At 41.3% G+C, this 22,783-nt stretch overlaps 1 protein-coding gene across 3 annotated transcripts in view; it reads right to left on the bottom strand.

Moving 5' to 3' along the window:
* The window catches only part of SLC17A5 (solute carrier family 17 member 5), a 51,785-nt gene that overhangs the window by 6,444 nt on the left and 22,558 nt on the right, over positions 1-22,783 (bottom strand). For 2 of the 3 annotated variants that reach the window (XM_032460309.1, XM_032460310.1), the window contains exons 7-9: positions 16,820-16,978; positions 13,094-13,226; positions 11,452-11,599 (exon numbers count right to left, since the gene is read on the bottom strand). In XM_032460309.1, the coding sequence (XP_032316200.1) occupies positions 11,452-11,599; positions 13,094-13,226; positions 16,820-16,978 (440 nt within the window). Of the gene's footprint in view, positions 1-3,603; positions 5,982-11,451; positions 11,600-13,093; positions 13,227-16,819; positions 16,979-22,783 lie in introns of those variants that run through there. The other variant, XM_032460311.1, reaches the window with a different exon arrangement.

Below are 22,783 nucleotides of genomic sequence, written 5' to 3'. Positions count from 1 at the left end.
ACACAGATGCTCAACAGTGACATTTTGGTTAAGTATCCTACTTTTTTTCCTGTGTATATTTGTGATAATAATATATTATAGAAATGAGATCATACTGATAACACAATCTCACAACTTACTCATTCAACTTATTACATATCTTTTTGTACCGAAATCCTTGCACACTGTCCCAGAAATAGGTTGGGTTTATAGTGTGTGTGTGTGACAAAAACCCATTTTTAATAAGCTCAGAAAAAAGTTCTGACATTTTAAGGGTAAATCTTGGGGGAGTAGATTTTTTTTTTTTGCATTCTTTTTTATTGAAGTATAGTCAGTTTACAACTGACTATGTAGTTGTGTCAATTTCTGGTGTAGAGCCTAATGTTTCAGTCATATATATGGGATATTCTTATTTATGTGTAGATGCAAGCCTTTAAAGAATGAACTGCCTGTTTTGGGAAATGCAAATTATCTGTTGATTCCTCCAGTGTGGACTGAGGAAGGAAGGCTACCATAGCCAAGATCTTAGATACTACCCTAAAAAGAATGAAATGCCCATCATTTTCTATAAAGAAATCATACTGGACAAAGGAGGCAAGACTATAATGACAGAGAAAAGACAGTCTCGTCAGTAAGTGGTTGGAGGAAAACCGGACAGCCACATGTAAAAAGATGGAATTAGAACATTCTTTAACACCATATACAAAAATAAACTTGGGGGGAGGTACAGCTCAGTGGTAGAGCACGTGCTTAGCATGCACGAGGTCCTGGGTTCAATCTCAGTACCTCCATAAAGTAAATAAATAATAAAGAAAGAAACTTAATTACCCACCCCCAACAACAACAACAACAAAAAACTCAAAATGGATTAAAGATCTAAACGTAAGACTGATACTCTAAAACTCCTAGAAGAAAATATAGGCAGGACACTCTTTAACATAAATCGTAGCAATATTTTTTTGGATCTGTCTCCTAGAGTAATGGAAATAAAAGCAAAAATGAACAAATATTACCTAATTAAACTTAAAAGCTTTTGCACAGCTAAGGATACCACAACAAGACAAAAAGACAACCTACGGAATGGGAAAAAGTACTTGCAAATGATGTGACTGACAAGGGACTAATTTCCAAAACATACACATAGATTTTACAGCTCAATATCAAAAACCAAACAGCCCAATTGAAAAATGGGCAGAAGACCTAAACAGACATTTCCCCAAAGAAGACATACAAATGGCCAATAGGCACATGAAAAAATGCTTAATATCGCTAATTATCAGAGAAATGCAAATCAAAACTACAATGAGGTATCACCTCATGCCAGTCAGAATGGCCATCATTCAAAAGTCCACAAACGATAAATGCTGGAGAGGCTGTGGAGAAAAGGGAACCTTCCTACACTGTTGGTAAGAATGTAAATTGGTGCAGCCACTGTAGAAAATAGTATGGAGGTTCCTTAAAAAACTAAAAGTAGAGTTACCATATGGTTCAGTAACACCACTCCTGGGCAGATATCTGGAAAAGACAAAAACTCTAATTCAAAAAGATACATGCACCCCAGTGTTCATAGGAGCATTATTTACAATAGCCAAGACATGGAAGCAACCTAAATGTCCATCAACAGATGACTGGATAAAGAAGATGTGGTATATTTATACAATGGAATACTACTCAGCCATAAAAAGAGTAAAATAATGCCATTTGCAGCAACATGGATGGACCTAGAGATTATCATATTGAGTGAAGTTAAGTCAGACAGAGAAAGTCAAATATCATATGATATCACTTATATGTGGAATCTTAAAAAATGACACAAATGAACTTATTTACAGAACAGACTCGCATAGAAAACGAACTTATCAAAGGGGAGAGAGGGGAGAGATAAATTAAGAATTTGGGATTAACAAATACATACTACTATATATAAAATAGATAAACAACAAAGACCTATTGTATAGTTATTAGAATAACCTATAATGGAAAAGAATCTAAAAAGAATATAAATATATATGTATGTATAACTGAATCTTACTCTGCTGTACACCAAAAACTAACACTGTAAGTTAACTAAACTTCGATTAAAAATTTTTTTAAAAAAAGAAGTCATATTGGACTGATAATCAGGAGACGTAAAGGTTACTGACCTAGCTTCACCCTCAACCACCTGTGTGGCCTTGGGTAAGTCAGTGATAGTTTATTATTTCCCCTGTCATTCATGGGTTCATGGATGTATACACGGAACATGTCTGGTGGTCCCAGCTAAGCTTCCCCAAACCCCACCAAAAAGGTTTACTGAGTGTAGCCTATATATGGAAATGCACACCAATCCTAAGTGTATAGCTTGATGAATTTTGACAAGGCGAACACAACCATGTCATTAGCACTCAATAAGACACGGAATGTACTGGTATAAACATTTTAAAGGACATTTTACACACGGTGGTGCTGCCTTGCAGACTGTATGAACTGTGATTTGAATTCTCACGATTTTGTCGGGCACCCCCCAGCCCGTCCTCAGACATTTCCAGGGTGGTCTCATGCTGGCCCCAGGAAGACTGCAGACCTCTGCCGAGACGGGCCCTGGCCCTGGCCCTGGCCCCCGCCCAGCCTTGCTCCTCGCTGCTGCACGACACGCTGCCTTGGACCCAGACAGCTGCTGCTCACCTTCACTTGGGACTATCCCCACGGCCCCAAATCCACACTCCTTCCAACCAAATCACCCGCCTGGCGCCGCCTTCCTCCGCCCAGTTCGCCCACATTGAGCTCTGTCTTCCCAGCATTTGTATCGTCCTCAAAGCCAGCATTTCGTGTTTTAAGAGGTAATCGTTCTCTAACTCAAGTTTACTGATTCTGACTCCGGGGTCTCCCTGCAAACTCACGTTTTATTCCCCCTTTTTACTGCCAGGAGCCAGTGAAACATATATTCTCCTTCAACCCACACTGACCAGAGAAGTGGCCAGTGACCCGCAGCTGTCAGGCCCCTTGCGCGGCCTGGGGGGCTCTGGCTGCACTGGCTGCTGGGGCTGGTTCCCCCAGGAGACGGGCACTGGCTCAAAGGATCACATAGTGTGTAACCTTTTGGGTGACTTACTAGGGTCGCTGAATTATTCTAAGTCATTGTATCAACGTGTGGGCATCAGCTGAAGCAGCTGCAGTTTTGTCCCGTAGATGGTCCTATATTCGGGATTTTGTAGACTGTGTCCCTGAGGCCTCATGTGAAAGAGTCCGAATGTCCCCTCCGTTTCCTATACACTGGTGTATCTACTTGCCATCCGAGGGGGCTCGTGAGATTTAGGTTTGATATTTTTATCAAGGAAACTTAAAGGTGGTGATGAAGTTAAAAATTAGGTAGCCAATAGTGGTAGAGCACGTGCTTAGCACGCATGAGGTCCTGGGTTCAGTCCCCAGTACCACCATTTAAAAACAAAAAAGCTTAATTACCTTCCTACCAAAATTTTTTTTAAAAATTAGCTAGCTGAGTTAATTTATTAAGTTATTTTATTAATATTATGATTAATTATAGTATATATCATTTATTGTATCACATTAACACTAATATGATTATATTATATACCATTTATTATATATTTATATTAATTAATATGGCTAATTAATATTATACTATTAATATTATGAGGCATTTATTATTTTTTGTAAAAGTCATCTAGGCATATAGAAAGTCCAATTAGAGTTTTTCATTTTTTTAATGAGATCATCAGTGTTATTATAAAATAAAATTGCAGTCAACATTACAGAAGCTTGATGTTTACCAGCCCATACAGTCTTACCGTGGGATACTGCTATTTCAATCAGGGTTTGGGATACTCGATACCTTGGTTGCAAACGACTGATCTGAAATTCCTCTCCCCACTTCAGACATGGGAAAGTGCCGGCTCCGGACTGAACCGTGTCTTCCCCAAGTCCATACTCCCAGTGTGGCTGCATCCAGAGGGCTTTGAGGAGGCAATTTAGGTTAAATGAGGTCACAAAGGTAGGGCCCAACCCAACAGGATTAGTGGCTCATAAGAAGAGAGATGGCTCACTTGCTCTATCTCTGTGAGCACGTGTGGAGGAGAGGACACATGAGGACACAAGGAGGAGGTGGCCGTCTGCAAACCAGGATGCGAGCACTCATCAGAAACTGACCCTGCTGCCACCCTGAACCTTGGACTTCTAGCTTCCAGAAATGTCAGAAAATCAGCTTCTGTTTTTCAAGCTACTCAGCCACATGGTATTTTGCATGGCAGCCTGAGCTGACTAACAGTGCCAAAATTAAAAAAAAAAACCCAAAAACCTATGGAACTGAATTGTTATCTATAAACATCCCAAATTTTCACGTTGAAAACTCGTGAATACAGGGTACATTAACAACACCATGTGGCCCAGATCCTTCTGGCTTATGCCCTCTAGGGAGTGGATCTTAAATTAACCGAGCTTGGCAGAACCTGTCCTTTTTTTTTTTTAAACCATTAACACCTTGGCAGTGGGAGGAACGGACTGCAACGCTGCCAGGCCTTTTCAGGGATAGATATTAAGTGCAGATGAATGCTGTGAGATTCCACATGTCAGCACTGAGAAGCTCATTCAAGTATTTATATTACGCTTGGCCAGAGAGGGCCATGAAAGATTGATGAGTCCTGGAAAAGAAAGACATTGTACAGACTCAGTCTGGATTCTGTGCTGTGGGAGTCCTAGGACTCTGTGGGACTGATGCGGAAAGTCCATCCAAATCCCATGAATCTGGGCAACAAAACTACCCACAGAAAATATTTAATCTACAGAAGAAAAGGCTTAGAAAATACCAGGTAGACATATATTTATATATTATTAGGAATATTATTGAAAAACTTTACGTCAGGCATGGATTCTAAGTATTTTCTATACATTACCCCACTTCAATAGTAAAATGAACCCCAAAAGGTAGGGATTACTATCTTAATCTATAAGTAAGAAAGAAAAACTATACAATGTTACCCGGTTGGCCTGACAGCAAATCAGTACTTAATATTAGAATGTTATCATCTATAATGCGGCCTTACTGGAAATGCAGTCATCACTGAATTCAACCTGTAGGAAAGAGCGATTTTCCCAAGGTTAATTTTTTATCAGAAGCCCTAGTGGTGACTGCTTGAAGGTCTGTGGTCCTCGGTATTCTGGTTCTAACCAGTAGACTGTTATCCACGGCATGGGCACAGTATGGTCACGAGATATGTAACCCCATGGTGAGCCACGACACAGGGACCTAGAAACAACCAGTATGCTTTGAACCAAGACATTCTAGTTGGAAAATAAAAAAACTGAAAGCTCATCTGAAGGGTTGAATCAAAATACAAGGGAGAGAAACAATTCTGACTTTGAGGAGGTGACCTTACATTTCTACTGCTATGTGATTTTTTAAAAGTTAACATATGTTGTTCACAGCCATAAATGTGGGGCCTCGGTCAGCTGAGAGCAGGTAGGCATGGTACATCACCTGTTCATGACCGCATTCTCCTAATTTCTTTTTTTTTTAATGGAAGTATTGGGGATTGAACCCAGGACCTCGTGCATGCTAAGCACATGCTCTACCACTGAGCTATACGGCCACCCCCACCCATTTGCCTATCTTCTGCAACTACCTGCTATTCCCATTTATATTACTAAACTGTTTAGCTTCACACCGTATCTAGATAAATGTCTGTTTTGACTTACAAAACTCACAGTTGTCAGGGGGAGGACCAGGGTCTTTAAGGCGTAGAGTTCAAGCATCCAGCTGAGGCTGGAAGCCTAGTTCCAGAGTCTCGACTGCAGGCTGCCCAGTCCACGCTTCAGGACGAGAGGTCCCCACACTCCGAGCCAGCAGATGCTTACCCAGATGCCAGCAGGGACCAGGCTTCTTTCATGTCTGTGTATTCAGCGTGTGGTACAGCGTGTTTAACGACCAGACCTGTTAATCGGCATGCTCCGACACGGAGATTCAGTAACTACAAATCCAGGTAGTTGTAGATTCATCCTTCCCCACCCTGTCCAAAAGGACACCATGAGAGACCTTGCTGAAATCCTGATCATAACAAATACACTGTGTGTACGAGGCTGAAAATGATGTTGAGAAATTGAGACTGCTTTGCTCTTTAGGGTCTTTGCGCCCCAATGGCGGCTCCTCAGTGATCAGTACTTTCTCTTCTAAGAGCTCACTGATCATCCCTTTAGTATTTCACTTGGATTGGTTCGTGACCCCGTCACAGTCCCTGACTCACAGTTTTCCAGAAAATAATAATAAAGTTTATTGCATTATGTGCAAATGCACTTGCTTCGTTATGACCTAAGTGTTCTGTGTGTGTGTGTGTGTGAGTGTGTGTATGCTTGCTCTATTTAATCCTCACAACAATTTTATAAGGTAGGTACCAGGGATATTTGTTTTTTTCTTCTCTAGCGTCCACTTCCATCTTCTTTTGACAACAGCTCCCAATTTCTCTTTCATGATAGTTTTCCTTCATTGTCAGCTTAAGAGAGCAGAGTGGGCCAGATGCCAGGGCTCTGAGCAATCTCGAACTCCGTTTCAGCTCCATGAACCGCAGCGGGTGGCTTCCCGCCTTCCTTCTGGCGGGGTGGTGCTGAGCAGATTTTATGCTCCGGATCAGTTTTCACTCCCACGTTGATGTACATCGTTTTAGAATTAAGTCACATTAACTGAGGCAAGCAGAGTACGTATCTGTTCTCAGCAAAGAGCTCTTTCCCCTGAGTTCTCAAAATAACTGTGAGTGCCTCTTTGATGACAAGGGTTTAAGATCTTTAAGTAAGTCGTTGAGGGGCACCCAGGTCTTTCTTCCCAGACCACGGAGCTGGAGGACCAGGGTTCAAGTCTTCCACTTGCCACTTGCTAGCTCTGACTCTGCAAGTCACACAACTCCCGAGTGTCTTTATCTTCCAAATGAGTTCTTTTTTTAATTAAAAAAAATTTAAAGGTCTATTTATTTAATGGAGGTACTGGGGATTGAACCGAGGACCCCGCGCGTGCTAAGGATGCGCTCTACCACTAAGCTATACCTTTCCTCCTCCAAATGAGTTCTTTGTGTTTGTGAATTCACGTCTTGTGTGGATGTTCCCAATGGCTCCTCAGCCTCCACTCCAGGGAGGTTTAGGGGCACTGGCTCCCTCACCTCTAACACTGGGGGTGGGTGCTGATTGTGCTAAAGTCAAATGGTACCCCCTTGGCCAGGGGGGTTGCTACAGGGGTGGATATGTGAGTTGTCAGCCTAGTTCCAAAATGAAGCCCAGGACATATTCCCATGATGGGGAGAGGAAAGACCCTTTTCTTTCTTCCTTGATGTAAATGAAGGAGCAGGTGATCCCCGTCATTACATCAGTCATTTCACTATGGTTTTACCAGCAGACCCGGCCTCAGGATAACACTGGTCTCATGAAGGCAGAGTAGAGAATGGGGAAGAAATGGGGCTTTGGTGATCTCAGTAGACAGCTGGGTGTCACCTCCTGCCTGAAGCCTCCAGCCTCTGCACTCTGCACTAACAGACTATCTGTTTAGCCAGCTTCAATAAGGATTTCTATTCCTTCAGCTAAAAGTGTCCAAGAGAGAAGACAGCATAAGCCTCTTTTATGCCAAAGTCTCAATTCCTGTTAGCTCTTTGACTCAATCTTAAATTGGTTAAAATCTCAAGCCTGTATCAGCATATTTTCAGGCCGACACCTGGGCCGCTGAACGCCACTCAAAGAAGTAACAGCTCTGTAGACCAGCGAGAGTACACAATTGCTCTCTGACATCTGCTGGCTGTCCTGATGCCCGGAATCCCTTCGAGGAGTTCTTCGTGACTGCTTTTTTCTCAGGAGCTATGTCAAACCTTTATCATTCTCAAGTTTTTTACTCTCTGTTTTTTTTCTCCCTTAGTCTCAGTGATGAATCTGACCCCCATGTCACAGGGAAACCAAGGACTGACAGTTAAGATTTTTCAGTCGTTTATCTATAGTCACCTAATGCTTCAAAAGGTAGGAGCTTCAGAAAACAGAGATCTGTCATCTCACAGTTTCTGTAGGCTGGGAAGGTGGGAGTGGTGTGGCTGGGTGGTCCTGCTTCGGGGCCTCTCAGGTTGCTGTCAGGCTGGGGCTGCCATCATCTGAAGGCATGACTGGGGCTGGGCCTTGTCCTGGGTGCTGAGTGTCCACCCCACACGGCAGCTGGTGCCCCCTCCGTGTGACTCATCTGAGGGATGAGAGCAGGGAGGACCCTGTGTTGCCCCCAGTCAGGCACCATCACTTCCGCCACATTCTACTCCTTGGAAACAGGTCACTGGATCCCGCTCGTGCACAAGGGGTGGGGGGCAGGCTCCCCCGTTCGGAGGGAAGGGCGCTGAAGGATCTGTGGTCCTACTTTAAAACCACAATTCTCAGTTCTCATCTCACTTGAAAGCTTTTCACCAGTGGAACCGCCTGACCTCTCGCATCCTCTTCTCAGCTGCAAGCCCGCCCTTCCCTCGGGCCCTGGGTCTCGTCTCATTCCTTCCTGCCTTCTCCCAATCTGTCATTTTTTCCTTCTTTCACTTTTAATCTCTCACCCTTTATTGGCTTCCTCATCTCACATTATTAACACACTTGGGTCTCTTTTTTTTTGATTTAAAAACGTCATTTATTCATAAATATGTCTTTGTCAGGTGTGACTTTCCAGCCTGCCGTGGCCATACTTGCCCATGTCGATCAGGCTCTGCACACTTAGGTCTCTTATCTTAAAAAAAAAAAATCCTCCATCAATATGCATCCACCTTTAGGTTTTTTCCCTTCCCTTTATGGTTAATAGTTTTTTTTTAATTTATTTTTTATTTTTGTTGTTTTTTTTGGAGGGGTAGGAAATCAGACTTATTAATTATTATTATTTTAATGGAGGTCCTGAGGATTGAACCCAAGACCTTGTGCACGCTAAGCACTCGCTCGACCACTGAGCTATGCCCTCCCCCCTCATCCTGCTGTTTCTAACAAGCAGCACTCCTGATGACTCTGGTGTGGGGGGTAAGGGATTGCGCTCTGAAGCCACGGCTGGAAGCCATCTTCACTTCCTCATCTCTCCATTCCCTCCTTGAGCAGCTGCCGCCTGACTGGCCTCTCCATGGGAGCATCTTCCCCGAGCTCTTTGGTGACCTTCTCCATCTGGTGGTCCGACCCAGGCAACACTTTCATTCTTCTCTGACTTGACTTCTCTGGGGCATCTGATGCTGCTGACCGAGCCCTCGCTCCAGGGGTGGCAATCTCCACGCATTTTCCTTAACTGTCTCCGGTTGCTCCTCAGTTCTCTTTGCATCTGTGGTCTTGTCAGTTTGCGGAGTAGTTTTACCCAATTCCAGGGCTGCATCTCCTACTCATACGTTGGCCACCCCTACGTCTGTGTCTCTTGTCCAGATCTCACTCTTGAACTGAAGACTGGATGGCCTCAGCTTCCTAGCGCGTTCTCGACTTTCCAGGTGGCTCCTTTGTGGTCTCCCCTTCTGGTTATTTCATGTCTTTCTAGCCTCCACGTTTGCCAACATCCAGTCTTGGAACCACCGGCCTTGTCATTTTACCCTGTCTCCCCAGGAAACCTCCTCTTCAAAGCCTCTGAAGCTGGATGACTAGTCCCTAATTTTCATTTCCAGTCAAACCGACTTTCCAAGTTCTAGATCCAAATGTCAAACTGCCTACAACTACACTACTTTCTAGATGTTTTCACGAATTTCTAAAATTTGATGTGTGAAATTTTTTATCTTCCCCCTTCTTCCTCCAGACACCCCAATTTCAGTGGTGGCACAACTCTCCGCCAAGCTGCCCAAACAAAATGCGTGCAAATCATTATCCTTGACACCTTCCTCACTCTTTGGGTCTAATCTAGTGTCAGGTCCCATCTACAGTACTTACAAAAATCTCAAATCTGCCTACTTCTTTACATCTCCCGACCCCGCTCCAAACCATCATCGCCTCCTATCTGGGTTACTGCAACAGCCTCCTAATTAGTTCCCTCTATGTGTATCCTTTTTTGGGGGGTGGGGATGGGGAATTAGGTTTATTTATTTTAATTTTTTTTTTAAAGGGAGGCACTGGAGATTGAACCCAGGACCTCGTGCATGCTAAGCACACGCTCTACCACTAAGCTGTACCCTCCCCCCCGACTTGCATTCTTGTCCACACAAGAGTGACCTCAAAATACAGAGAACGTCACTTCCTACTTGCTTTGGGTACAACAGAAAATGCTTACCATAGGCTCCTGCTAGACTGTGTTACTCCCCAGCGCTCTCCCCTCTGCATCGCAGCCACAGACGACCTTCTCTCAGTTACACGAAATTCACTGTTACGGACTGAATGTTTGTGTGCTTCCAAAATTCTCATGTCAAAGCCCTAACCCTCAATGTGACTGTACTGGGAGACAGGGTCTTTAGGAAGTGCAAAGGTTGGAGGAGATCCTAAGGATGGGCCCTGACCCGCCATGGTTGGTGCCCTTATTAAGAGGAGGAAGAAGCACCACAGCCCTGCCTCTCTGCTCACATGCTTGTACGCACACCCAGCGAGGGTTGCACGAACACACAGCAAGAAGACAGCCCTTCTGCAAACCAGGAAGAGAGTCCTTGCCAGAAACCAACCAAGCAGGCACCTTGATCTTGGGCTTCTCGCCTCTAGGGCTGTGAGAAGATACGTTTCTGTCGTGTGAGCCAAGTCTGTGGTATCGTGTCATGGCAGCCCAGGCAGCCCGGGACATGCCCCGATTCCTTCCTCCTCTAGCGTAAATTCTTCCTGGAGTACTACTTCTTTCTTGTGTAATTTCTTCTTACTCATTCTTCAGGCTTTAGCTTAAATATCACTTCCTCAGAGAGACTTTCCCTTGTTCCCTGATCTGCACTGTTGTCCCCTATTATAGTCTCTCCTTTTTTCTTCAAAAAGTTGGGTCTCTTTGTGTGATTCTGTCCTCGAATGCACTGGGGTCAGTGTGAGCCCCGAGGATGGTGAGATGGAACCCCTATTCTCGCTGGGTGGACAGACATGAGTTATAATGTGCTGTATGTAATGTTTCCGAGGGAACATTGGGGGCAGAGGTGATGATGGTTAAAAGTTTAAATTAAAAAAAGAACGTCATGCTTTAATGATCGTGCAAACTGAAACTGTGTTTAAGACTTTAAAGTCATTCCTAAAAAATTTTTTTAAATTGAAAAAAAAATAATAAAGTCATTCCCAGAGTCATCAAATTCAGAGACAGAAAGTAGGGTGGTGGGGGCTGGGGGCTGGGGGCCGGGGGCTGGGGACGGGGAGTGAGTGTTGAAGGGGGACAGAGCTTCAGTTTGGGAAGATGAGAAAGTTCTGGAGCTGAATGGGGGTGATGGCTGCACAACAACGTGAATGTACTTAATGCCACCGACCTGCACACCTACACATGGTTAACGTGGTACATTTCACGTGCTGGGTGCTCCACCACGATGAAAGGAGGTGATTTAGTCAGTCAGAACCAATCTTTATGTCAGTACTCACGAGGGTGCGATGTCCAGGTGGTTGATGCTGAATCCGGAGGAGCAAAAGCCTCCCAGGGTTGTCGATATGGTCAGGAACGCGACGGCCAAGGAATAGTCACAGCCTATAAATCCAGCGGCTACCAGGAATACCGCGGGGCCAATCATCCCTGGAGTTACCAAGTTATTAAAAAAAAAAAAAAAAGAAGCCCCGGCATTAATATCTGCTTGTACTACTTTATTTAATACAGTACAAATCTGAGAGATTTGATATTACTGCCACCTACCGGAGGAACACTGTACTGCCTAGAAGATGCAATTTAAATCACGTTTCATGAAACAAAACTTGCTGGAAAACATGCAGGATTAAAGCAATTATCATAAAAGTAAAAGGAAAATCTCATTATACAATGTTATTAAGTCTATATAGGTGACTGGGACTCAGCTAAAGTTCTACAATGTTGAAGAAAGAGCAAGAGGATGACAGGAAAATACAGTTCTGGAGAGAAGTAAAGGTTGACACAGAATGTGTGATTCAAAATTCACATAATCCAAGAAGAGAAACCAAAGACAGAACTATTGTCGCATAAAGTGAGGAAAACACTCCAGCTGGGTTTTGACACCTGAAGACGATTCGTGTACTTTACTACAGGCAGTGGAGCATAAAATACAACACAGGAAAGGACTCGGTGAGCGCGGGCTGCCGGTTCTCCTCTGTGATGAGGGAAATGTATTTGCATAGACGGCAACAGAGGAACTCGTTTTAACATTTCAATCACGTTTAAATAGCCACACACGGCTTAGTGGCTGCAGTACTGGATAGGGCAGGTCCACAGAAAGCCGAAAAAGAGAAAACCGAATGAAATCCAAAGGGATTTATTTCACTTGCAGACGTGGAAAAATTTCTTTTGCGGGTCAAGGACAGGAAGCAGGGGGCAGAACAGCACATTCTAGGGGACGGTGCTCAGAAGGAGTCTGCAGAATTACACCAAACGGGGCCCTTTCACAATGCGATGACTGAAACACAGCTGCCAGCAACTTAGAGGGTCCCTATTTACTTGAATAACTGTCCTCAATAGTTTTAAAATTTACTTTTCTGAAATCAGAGTCTGAAACACACGACTGTTAAGGCTCCTTGGAGTTCTTTGATTGATAGCTCCCCACTTGATATAACGATGTTAGTATATAATTTTGATTCAAATTTAAAATGTATTCACTTAGAAAAGGGATGGAGACTTCAAAATCTTATTTTCATTGCAAACTTAGAGCTGAAAACAAAGTGATCTATAAAATTCTGGGGAAGACACTCAGCAAAGCAAGCCATTTGTTATAGTTACAAGAGTATGGGAGAGATAATAGGATATTATCAATCTTTTTTTGTTTTTTGGGGTTTTATTTTGGTGGGGGAAGAAATTCAGTTTATTTATTATTGTTATTACATATTTTTAATGGAGATACCAAATATTATGTAAATCTCAATCCTCAAAAATGCATCGTTCGAAAAGAACCAGATGTATGTACAGAAATGCTCTACATGCATTAAAACATACTGTTTCAATATGGGAACCAAAAAATGACTAATATTATCATTTTAATTTTGCCTTGCATTGTAAACACAGTATATCATTGTAAACCAAAGCAAAACCGTATTCCCCTTCACCTACCTATAAGGGTAAAAAGTCTCCGAACACACAGAGTTGAAAAATTCCACTTTGCCCGTAAGTTGTCGGCGGCTTGGCCAGACAGGATCATACATAACCAACAGCCGAAATAAGGGACTGCAGATAAAACCCCATTCTGGAAGGAATAAGATGATTCAAGGTTAACTAAGGAGGGGGGAAACACCAAACAACACACACACACACACACACACACACACACGTTTGAAAGCAAAAGAAATATACAGCAAAATTCTGCTTTTATGTAACTATAGTCAATAAGTCAGGTTTTTAGAAGGATGATGGGATTCAGTTCAACGTGGTCCCAGAGAGCCTGTCTCAGAGGGAACCAGAGCTGTGCTCAAGCGAATCCTGAATGTTACTTTGGGACCTGGGCTGTGGCTTCAGTGAGAGAAGACATCTTCCTATCAGCCTATGGATTCTCCCCATTGAGCAGTTTTCACTGATATATTTACAAAAATTTTTTTATTATAAAATAAAAGCCAGATACTGAAAGCCACACAAGTCAAGTGTAGAACTTTATGAACTATTCTAAGGTGAGCACCATGGAGGTCAGGTGCCCGGGACACTAGCTCATGCTTGAGCAGAGGACCGAGGTGGCCAGGTGACAGGTGGCCAGGTGACAGGGGGAGGTGAGGTGACAGGGAGAGCTCTACTTTTTCTCTTTTCCTGTGAGTTACCACCTAAACAAAATGAAAACGCTAGGAGATAGGAAACAGAATTAATCATGGAAATGTGTTACCGGCTTTGTAGGAAATGATTTGACAGCTTTTTAGGAAATCACAAATTCTATAAAATGAAGAAAATATACACAGAAAAAAGAGAAATGCTTTCTATTCATAGCTTTCCTCCACACAAACCTGAAGTGCCAAGACCAAGCGGCCCAGATCTGATAAAAACAAATGATTTTATAGTCTGAGAGAGATGGTGTGCCTGCTAGAGGTTTACAAATACAAAAAAAGGTAGAAGGACATTTTACCAGTGGTATTCAAATCTGGTAATAATTCGACCTAAGCATCACGGATGGTACAGAGCAGCAAAATTTGTCAATATTTTAAATGTTCTCCTTCTGTGGCTGAAGATTTTTGTTTCCCTCTGGTATTAAGCTGAGTAATGTCCCTTTTAAATTTTATTCCACTTCTAATTCTGCATAGTGAGGTCACATCTATCATAATTTGTGGCAAAATCCTAGACACGAATCAACTGCAGCAGACAGGGAAGCGAATTTTCTGATCTTGGCCTCGTTCCCTGGTCGGGTAAGCACGGTAATCCATCAGAGGTACTGAATTTTTCCACTTAGAGTTCTAATGGTTAAAAACTCTGCCAACAACCTGAAACTACTAAAATCTTCAACATTTATACATCCGTGGGCAGCTTCCACAGTTGTTAAGCATTCTGTTCATGGTTATGGTTCATCGTCTTCATTTATTCAAAAAAGTCATTCAAAAATGTAAATATCCAAAACAGGATAACAGATACCACTGAGCTGTAAGAAATAGGGACAGTAGGGAAATAACTAGGAAAAAAGAAACGTGAACAGTACCTTGTAGCAACCTATAATGAAAAAGAATCTGAAAAGGAATATATGTACGGATATGTATTATGCTGTACACCAGAAACTGACACAACGTTGTAAACTAATAAAAAAGAATGCAAAAAAAAAAAAAGTGAAGGTAACCAATGAAACTAAGCTTATATAAAAAAGCAAGACTGTAACAAAGGATCAAGAGCTCTAAAACTTTTAATTAATGAGATTACAATTTTAAATACAGTGCTTCTCAAAGCAAACTTTATTTTGAACAAAGGTCATTTCTTGAATGTAATATATTGATTTTCAAGAAAAAAAATCCATTAAAAAAGAAGCTGCTATACAAGAAGATTATTTTCAAACTCTATTCACATTTCTTTTAATTTTGATTCAGAAAGAAAATGCCTTTTTGTGTATGAAAATGCAAGATAAAAGATTTTAGTTTAGGGGGGAGGGTATAGCTCAGTGATAGAGTGTTTGCTTAGCATGCATGAGGTCTTGGGTTCAATCCCCAGTATCTCTACTTAATAAATACATACATGAACCTAATTACCTCCTCCCAACTCTGCAAGAAAAGAAAAAAAAAAGCTTCATATTTAACTTTTTAAAAAATTTTTGCATTCTTTTTTATTGAAGTATAGTCCATTTACAATGTTGTGTCAATTTCTGGTGTACAGCATAGTGATTCAGTCATACATATATGTATTCTTTTTCAAATTCTTTTCCATTATAGGTTATTATAAGATATTGAATATAGTTCCCTGTGCTATACAGTAGGAACTTGTTTATCTATTTTATATGTAATAGTATCTGCAAATCTCGAACTCCCAATTTATCCCTTCCCACCCACTTCTCCCCCTTGGTAACCATAAGTTTGTTTTCTATATCTGAGTCTTTCATGTTTGACTTTTTGAGGGAACTGCCAACTATTTTCCACAGTGGCTGCACCATTTTTCGTTCCCAACAGCAATATATGAGAGTTCCATTTCTTCTACATCCTCACCTACACCTGGTTTTTTTTCTTTTTTTCTTTTTTTACGAGGGGGAGGTAATTGGGTTCATTTAGTTATATTTAGAGGAGGTACTGGGTATTGAACCCAGGACCTCGTGCATGCTAAGCATGCACTCTTAACGCTTGAGCTATACCCTCCCTCCCCCTTTTTTTATTCTAACAGATGTGAAGTGGTATCTCATTATGGTTCTGACTCACATTTCCCTGATGAGTAATGATGTTGAGCATCTTTACATGGGCTTTTGATCATTTGAGTATCTTCAGATGTCTATTCAAATCCTTTGCCCATTTAAAATATTGGGTTATTTATCTTTTCATTATTGAGTTGTATAAATTCTTTCTATATTCTGAATACGAGACCCTTATCAAACACAGGATTTGCAAATACTTTCTCCCATTCAGTAGGTTTTCAGTCTTGATAGTGTTTCTTGAGGCACAGAAGTTTTCCATTTCGATGAGGTCCAATCTATTTTTTTCTTTGGTCCCTGGTGCCTTTGGTGTCACATGTAAGAAACTGTTGCCTAGTCCAGGGTCCCAAAGATGTACAGCTTCTAAGAGTTTTTATCATTTTAGCTCTTACATTTAGGTCTTGATTTATCCTTCAGTTTGAAAGCAAAAACACTACCGGTTTTTCTTACAAACTCTGCCGCTTTCTCTTTAAAGCTTTTCTTCCATCTCTTTAAAGACAAAATCCATCAACAGAGATAACAGGAACTGTCTCAGTTGGATGAGTTCAAAAGGAACTGGCAGGTTCAGGAAGGCCCTTCGTACCCAGTTTTACAAGCACAGCTCTGCCAACGCCTGGATCACGCTGCAGAGCAACCTCTGATCAAGCACGTTGCGCCTCCCTCTCGGCCGCCAGCAGAATCCCGCTGCCGTCCCTTTAGGAAGGGACTAGGGTGCCACCTGCATTTATCATCTGAGATCCTGACCAGTGACTGGGGATGGGCAAGACCTTTATGGTTAAAGGTGTTACCAGCCAAGACACCCCGAATCAAGACTTGACACACACTGAGGAAAAGAACGAGCCAGGCCCAAAAGAGCAGATTTAGAGATACTAGAATTTAGTGTATCAGAACAGAACGGAGGTTGCAAAGTAACCGAGTTTCACACAGATAAAAAACAAATTCTGTGTAGTTTTGGTGAGAAGAAGATGCTTAATTTTCCTTACCTCTTGAATATTGAACCTTAGGACCTCCTTCATGTAAGTAGGCAATAATGTCAATAAAGTATAAAAAGTCCAGTTGTAAGAAAAATGTGCAACCACAATAGCCCACAGTGGCAGTGACTTTAGCACGGGGATCCACGGCACTGACTTCTGAGACGAGAGCTGGAAAAAAAAAAGGTGTAATTAAGATAAGCTCCAGCCATGTTGATGCTGTGTTCAAATCTGTACCTTATCAGCTGAAATTCCACCTAGAACACATTACCAACCTTGATGAGTAAATGACAGTTTTAAACAACTCTTTTGAAATATTAAACAGCAAGAGAGAGTCCATGGGGGAGCGTATACTCTAGTGGTAGAGTGCCCGCCTAGCATGCACAAGGTCCTGGGTTCAATCCCCAGCACCTCCACTAAAAAAAAAAATGAAAACTTAATTACCTCCTCCTCCAAAATAAAAAATAAAATAGAGAGTCCATGATTCAGATGAGAAGAAAAAACAGACATGACATCTCAGAGCTATCATGTCAAACAAAATATGCCTTCTGAAGGTCAGAGGACACTGCAGTGTTAATTTCTCCACCTCAAAAAATAGAGAACAGTTTAATAATCAAGTTCAGAGGCTGACATAAGAGGGCAAAGGAAAGAGACGGGAAGTCCTATTAGGATTCATCCTTCACTCTCCAATCTTTATTCAACTACAATGACTTACAGGAACTGTGGAACAGCAGGGTCTTTCTGCCGGCACCCAGAGTGTCTCCAAGGCAGGGTGTCGGCACCCCAGGGGTGTGCAAGAGAATCCACAGTGGTGTGGAAAGGCGGAACAGAGCTTCTGGCTATACTTGCTTTTATTCATTTTTTAAAAAAATTTTTTACTGAAGTGTAGTTGACTTAGAATGTTAGTTTCAGGAGTTACAGCAAAGTGATTCAGTTATACATATACATACAGATAAATATTTTCTTTTCAGATTCTTTTCCATTATATGTTATGACAAGAAATTGGATATACAGTTCCCAGTGCTGTACAGTAGGTTACACTCACTTTAATTTTAAAAAAAGAAATTAAGCTGAATCAGTATTTCACACACAGGTCAGCCCTGGAGTGTGCACAGTCACGAACTGTAGGATCTCCCCGACTCCAGGGGGCTAGTGGCACCTCACCTGCTGGCCTGCCCTCAGTGCAGGGCGACAGCATATTCCACTTCACATCTGCCTGCCAGGATGAATGTATGGGTTTGATTAGCCAGTTGGGTTTTTTTTTTTAATTAAAAAAATGTTTGGGGTGGAGGAGGTAATTAGGCTTGCTTGCTTATTTATTTATTTATTTACTTCTATTCAGATTTTTTAATGGAGGTACTGGGGATTGAACCCAGGACCTCGGGCATGCTCAGCATGCACTCTTACCACCTGAGCTATCCTCTCCCCCTTATCATTACTCATTTTTAAGTGATAAAAGGTTTTTCCCAGTAAAATTCAAAACTTCTATGTACTCTGTTTATTTCATCTTATTCACCTTCCAAAAAGTCTATTTTTATATAAGCTTTAGGATGTACACAGGTACAGTAGTACATGTGGATAACCACAGTAAATCTGCACATATTCGGACGGGCACCCCTCTTCCCTTCCTCCCGCACAGCCCCAGGCCGTGCTGACGCAGGATTAAGGAAAACTGGAGCCCGCCGGTCTGGGCATCAGACCCATGCGTCTCCTACACACTGAGGCTCTGCGGTGTCTTCCTCAAAAGCTGGAGCATCTATGTTTCTCCCTCCAGGGTTCACCGTTATTTCAAAAAGGGGAAGAACCAGCATTCACCTCCTTGTCGCCTTTTTTCCAGGGACTTTTGATCTGACTTGGTAGTGAAGGAGCAGGAGACTAATGAAACGGCTCCCCTGATGCTAAGCTGTCTGCTGATGCATTCTGGTCTAAAACTCTAGCAGCTGTTTTCTTCTTTTCTCTGACAAACCTCCATTTCCTCTTTGCTTGTTCAGCCGCTTTTGTGCTCAACAGCCCCCAACCTTTCCATCACGCTCTCCACTCCCTATACGTTCTTTGCCCAGAACAGCTCATCCTTTAACCCAGAAGCTATGCTCCAGGAAGGTGCTCACCGGCTGACAGCCTCAGAGAATGAACAGACCCTCCGGAGTTTCTCTGTGACACCAGGTGGATTCATCAAGATTAAGAAGAATACAGCACCCCCACCCCCAGAAAATGCCCTGATTGTCGTGACCTTTCTGTTCTGTCCAGTTTTTCTATAAAACCTCAGGACCCCAATGCCAAGATGGAGTCACAGTCTCTAAGGTATTATTAGCCTGTGTGACTCCCCTTTGCCTGGCAAAGCAATAAAGCTGTTCTTTTCTGATTCTCCCAAAACTCTGCCTCTGAGCCTCAATTTGGCCACTGGGGTACAGAGGCTGGTTTTTCGACAACAGTAGCTATGCCCCTAGGTTCTCCACTATCTATCAAAGAGGCAGGGGGTGCGGGGGGAGAGAAGGAGGGGCAACATATATTCTTCTACAGCAGTGGTGGCCTCACTCTACCCTGGACCAAGAGAAACAAAGCCACAGCCATAGTTTGGTGCAGCCACTATAGAACACAGTGTGGAGATTCCTCAAAAAACTAAAAACAGAATTACCATATGACCCAGCCATCCCACTCCCGGGCATATAACCAGAGGGAACTCTAATTCGAAAAGATACATGCAACTCAATGTTCACAGCAGCACTATTTACAATAACCAAGACATGGAAGCAGCCTAAATGTCCATCCACAGATGACTGCATAAGGAAGTTGTGGTATATTTATACAATGGAATACTACTCAGCCATAAAAAAGAATGAAATAATGCCATTTGCAGTAACATAGATGGACCTAGAGATTATCATATTAAGTGAAGTAAGTCAGACAGAGAAAGACAAATACTGAATAACTTATATGTGGAATCAAAAAGAGCTGAACTCAGGCTAAGAGAGTAGAACAGAACGATGGTTGCCAGGGGCTGGAGGGTGGGGAACAAACTCCCAGCTATAAGATGAATAAGTTATAGGGATCTACTGTACAGCACAGTGACTGTACTTAACAATACTCTATTACTTACTTGAATGCTGCTAAGAGAGTAGACAGTAAATGTTCTCACACACACAAAAAATGGTAACTATGTGAGGGGACGGAGGTGCTAAGTAACCCTACTGTGGTCATCATTTTGTAATATGTGAGTGTATCAAATCATCACCATTGTACACCTTAAACTTACACAGTGTAATGTATCAGTTATATCTCAGTAAAGCTGGGGGTGGGTGTTGGAAAGAACAGCCTGACAGTCAGCAGGTTCTCTAGCTATTTATCGAGTATGCGGCCCACGGAGTCAGAGGATTGGAAGGAAGAACATGATATGTACATGTTAGTGTTCACTTGTAAACTGGGCACAAAGCAACAGTTCTCTTTTCTCCTAATGAGGATTGTGAGATCAATTTATAGTATTGCCACATTATAAGTTATATTTTATTTTATTTTTTAAAATGTCAGTTCAACTGTTATTTTATTTTATTTTTTGTGGGGAGGTAATTAAGTTTGCTTGTTTGTTTCTTTGTTTGTTTCTTTCTTTTTTAACAGAGGTACTGGGGATGGAACCCAGGACCTCGTGCATGCTAGGCATGGGCTCAACCACTGAGCGATACCCTCCCCCATAAGTTATATTTTAGGGAGGAAAGTCTTCATTTGTAAAAACATTCACGTTAAAGATGAATTTTCAAATATTACTAGGAGAAACTATCCAATTATCTGGCAGACATTAAAAAAAATCCTTCCAGGTTTTAAGGTAGCACTGTCTAACAGAACCTTCTAACAGATGACGGAAATGTTCTGCATTCCCCAATTAAGCAATATGACTAGTGTGACCAAGGAACTGAATTTTTAATTAAATTAGTTACAATTAAAATTTATGGGCACAAGGGCTAGTGGCTACCATAAAGGACAACAAACGTTTACGGTAAGACCTTAATAAAGAACAAACTAGCTTTTTCTGATGTTCTAGAAACAGAAGTTACCCTCTTGCTATTGTTTCTAAAACATTATGTCTGAGGTGACTTGTCAATCAAGCAATTTCCACCCTCTCTATGAATTCATTATACCTATATGTTGGCAAAACACACTATAAAAGTTCTTATCCGAGCCCTATATTCTTCTAAAATGCACTGCTGATAAACGAAAATACACTGGGAAGGAACTTTTTTAATTGCTCAGATATTCTTTGCCCAGCTAACATTTTGAAAGCAAATTTTCTTTAGATATCTGAACAAGGCAATTTTTGAAGGAACAATGAATGAGGTCTTGAATCTTATATGGAGGATGAATCATTAAATTAGTAATAATAGCTCAACCAGCTTTTTTTTTTTTCATACAAGTTGAAGCAGAAAAGGATAAAACAAAAATTTATTTCTTGTCAATTGTGCAAAATCTTCTAGACTATATGAAGGCTAGTCTTGAATGAAGGTCATTTCAACAAATATTTGAGTTATCTTCCATGTATAAATTCACAAAAAAAGACTCCCTGTCAAATGTAAGCAACAGGAATTTGGATAATGGACAGATATGGGGACACACTAAGCTACCTTTCTACAGAATCTGGATACACTGAAAGATTTCATAATTTCATAAAAATAATGGTAAAAATGAAGTAATGGAAGAAGCAAGCTACTGACCATCAATGTTGAGAAAAATGTGAGAAAACATATTAAATTTTTTCTTAAATTGAAGTATGGTTGACTTGCAATATTATATTAGTTTAGGTGTACAATATAGTAACTCAGTATTTTTACAGATTATGCAAAATTATTATAAAATACTGACTATATTTCCCCTGTGCTCTACACAACCTACATCCTTGTAATTTATTTAGTTTACATCTAGCACTTTGTACCTCTTAATCCCCTTCACCTGTTTTCCCCACCTCCACCCCTTCTCTACTGGTAACTACTAGTTTGTTCTCTGTATCTCTGAATCTGTTTCTATTTTAATAGTGGTTTGTTTGTTTTATTTTTTAGAGTCCACATATAGATACAGTATTTGTCTTTCTCTGACTTATTTCACTAAGCACAATACCCTACAAATCCATCCATGTTGTCACAAATGACAAAATTTCATTCTTTTTTATGGGTGCGTAGTATTCCAGGTACATCAAATTCTTTTTATTTGTTCCTTGGGGGAAAAGGTGGGTGATCTATTTGGTTAACATCACAGAGAACAATGAGATCTCCAAGTAGCTTTCTTTATTATATTCATCAGTGATTTCTCCTAAGCTTTGGCCAGTCTTTGGCAATGACCAAGGGATGCCATATTTCTTAAAGTTCAACAGCATGTAGAGACATTGGTAGCCAAATGTAAAAACTGAAATGTGGGGGGAGGGTATAGCTCAGTGGTAGATCGCATGCCTAGCATGTACAAGATCCTGGGTTCAATCTCCGGTACCTCCGTTAAAAATAAATATATGAACAAATAAATAAACCTAATCCCCCCCCCGCAAAAACCCCCACTTCAATGTGTATAAGTAAATGTTTAATTACTGCCTGGTTTACTATATATGAAAATTAATACTATCAATTATAATAACTTAATGGGCAAGAAAAGTTTTACATGAAGTATTTTTTGTTCCTAAACCAATACAGTGACTCTGAAGCCATTAAAATGCTAAAGAAAAGACTATATACATTTAAATTTTTCCTCATGTTCTTATGGTCTTCTGTTAATCCCCACAAAAAGCAAGCATTTTGTTTCCATGGCTTGAGAATTTACTATATTAAATTAGGACAGACTTTTATTTCTGACTTGCCATTGTGCTCAATTAAGTGAAATACATTTTGCTTCAGTAAGCATAAATTTTTTTCTAAAGATCTACTCTAGAGGAGCAAACGGGTGTACATCATATTATTATATACCAGTAAATGTGCTGTCATTCTTGTTAAATCATGCTCATTTAAC

The sequence above is a fragment of the Camelus ferus genome, chromosome 18, assembly GCF_009834535.1.
Source record: "Camelus ferus isolate YT-003-E chromosome 18, BCGSAC_Cfer_1.0, whole genome shotgun sequence".
In the NCBI taxonomy this organism is placed as follows: Eukaryota; Metazoa; Chordata; class Mammalia; order Artiodactyla; family Camelidae; genus Camelus; species Camelus ferus.
This window is presented reverse-complemented; position numbering and strand designations above follow the sequence as displayed.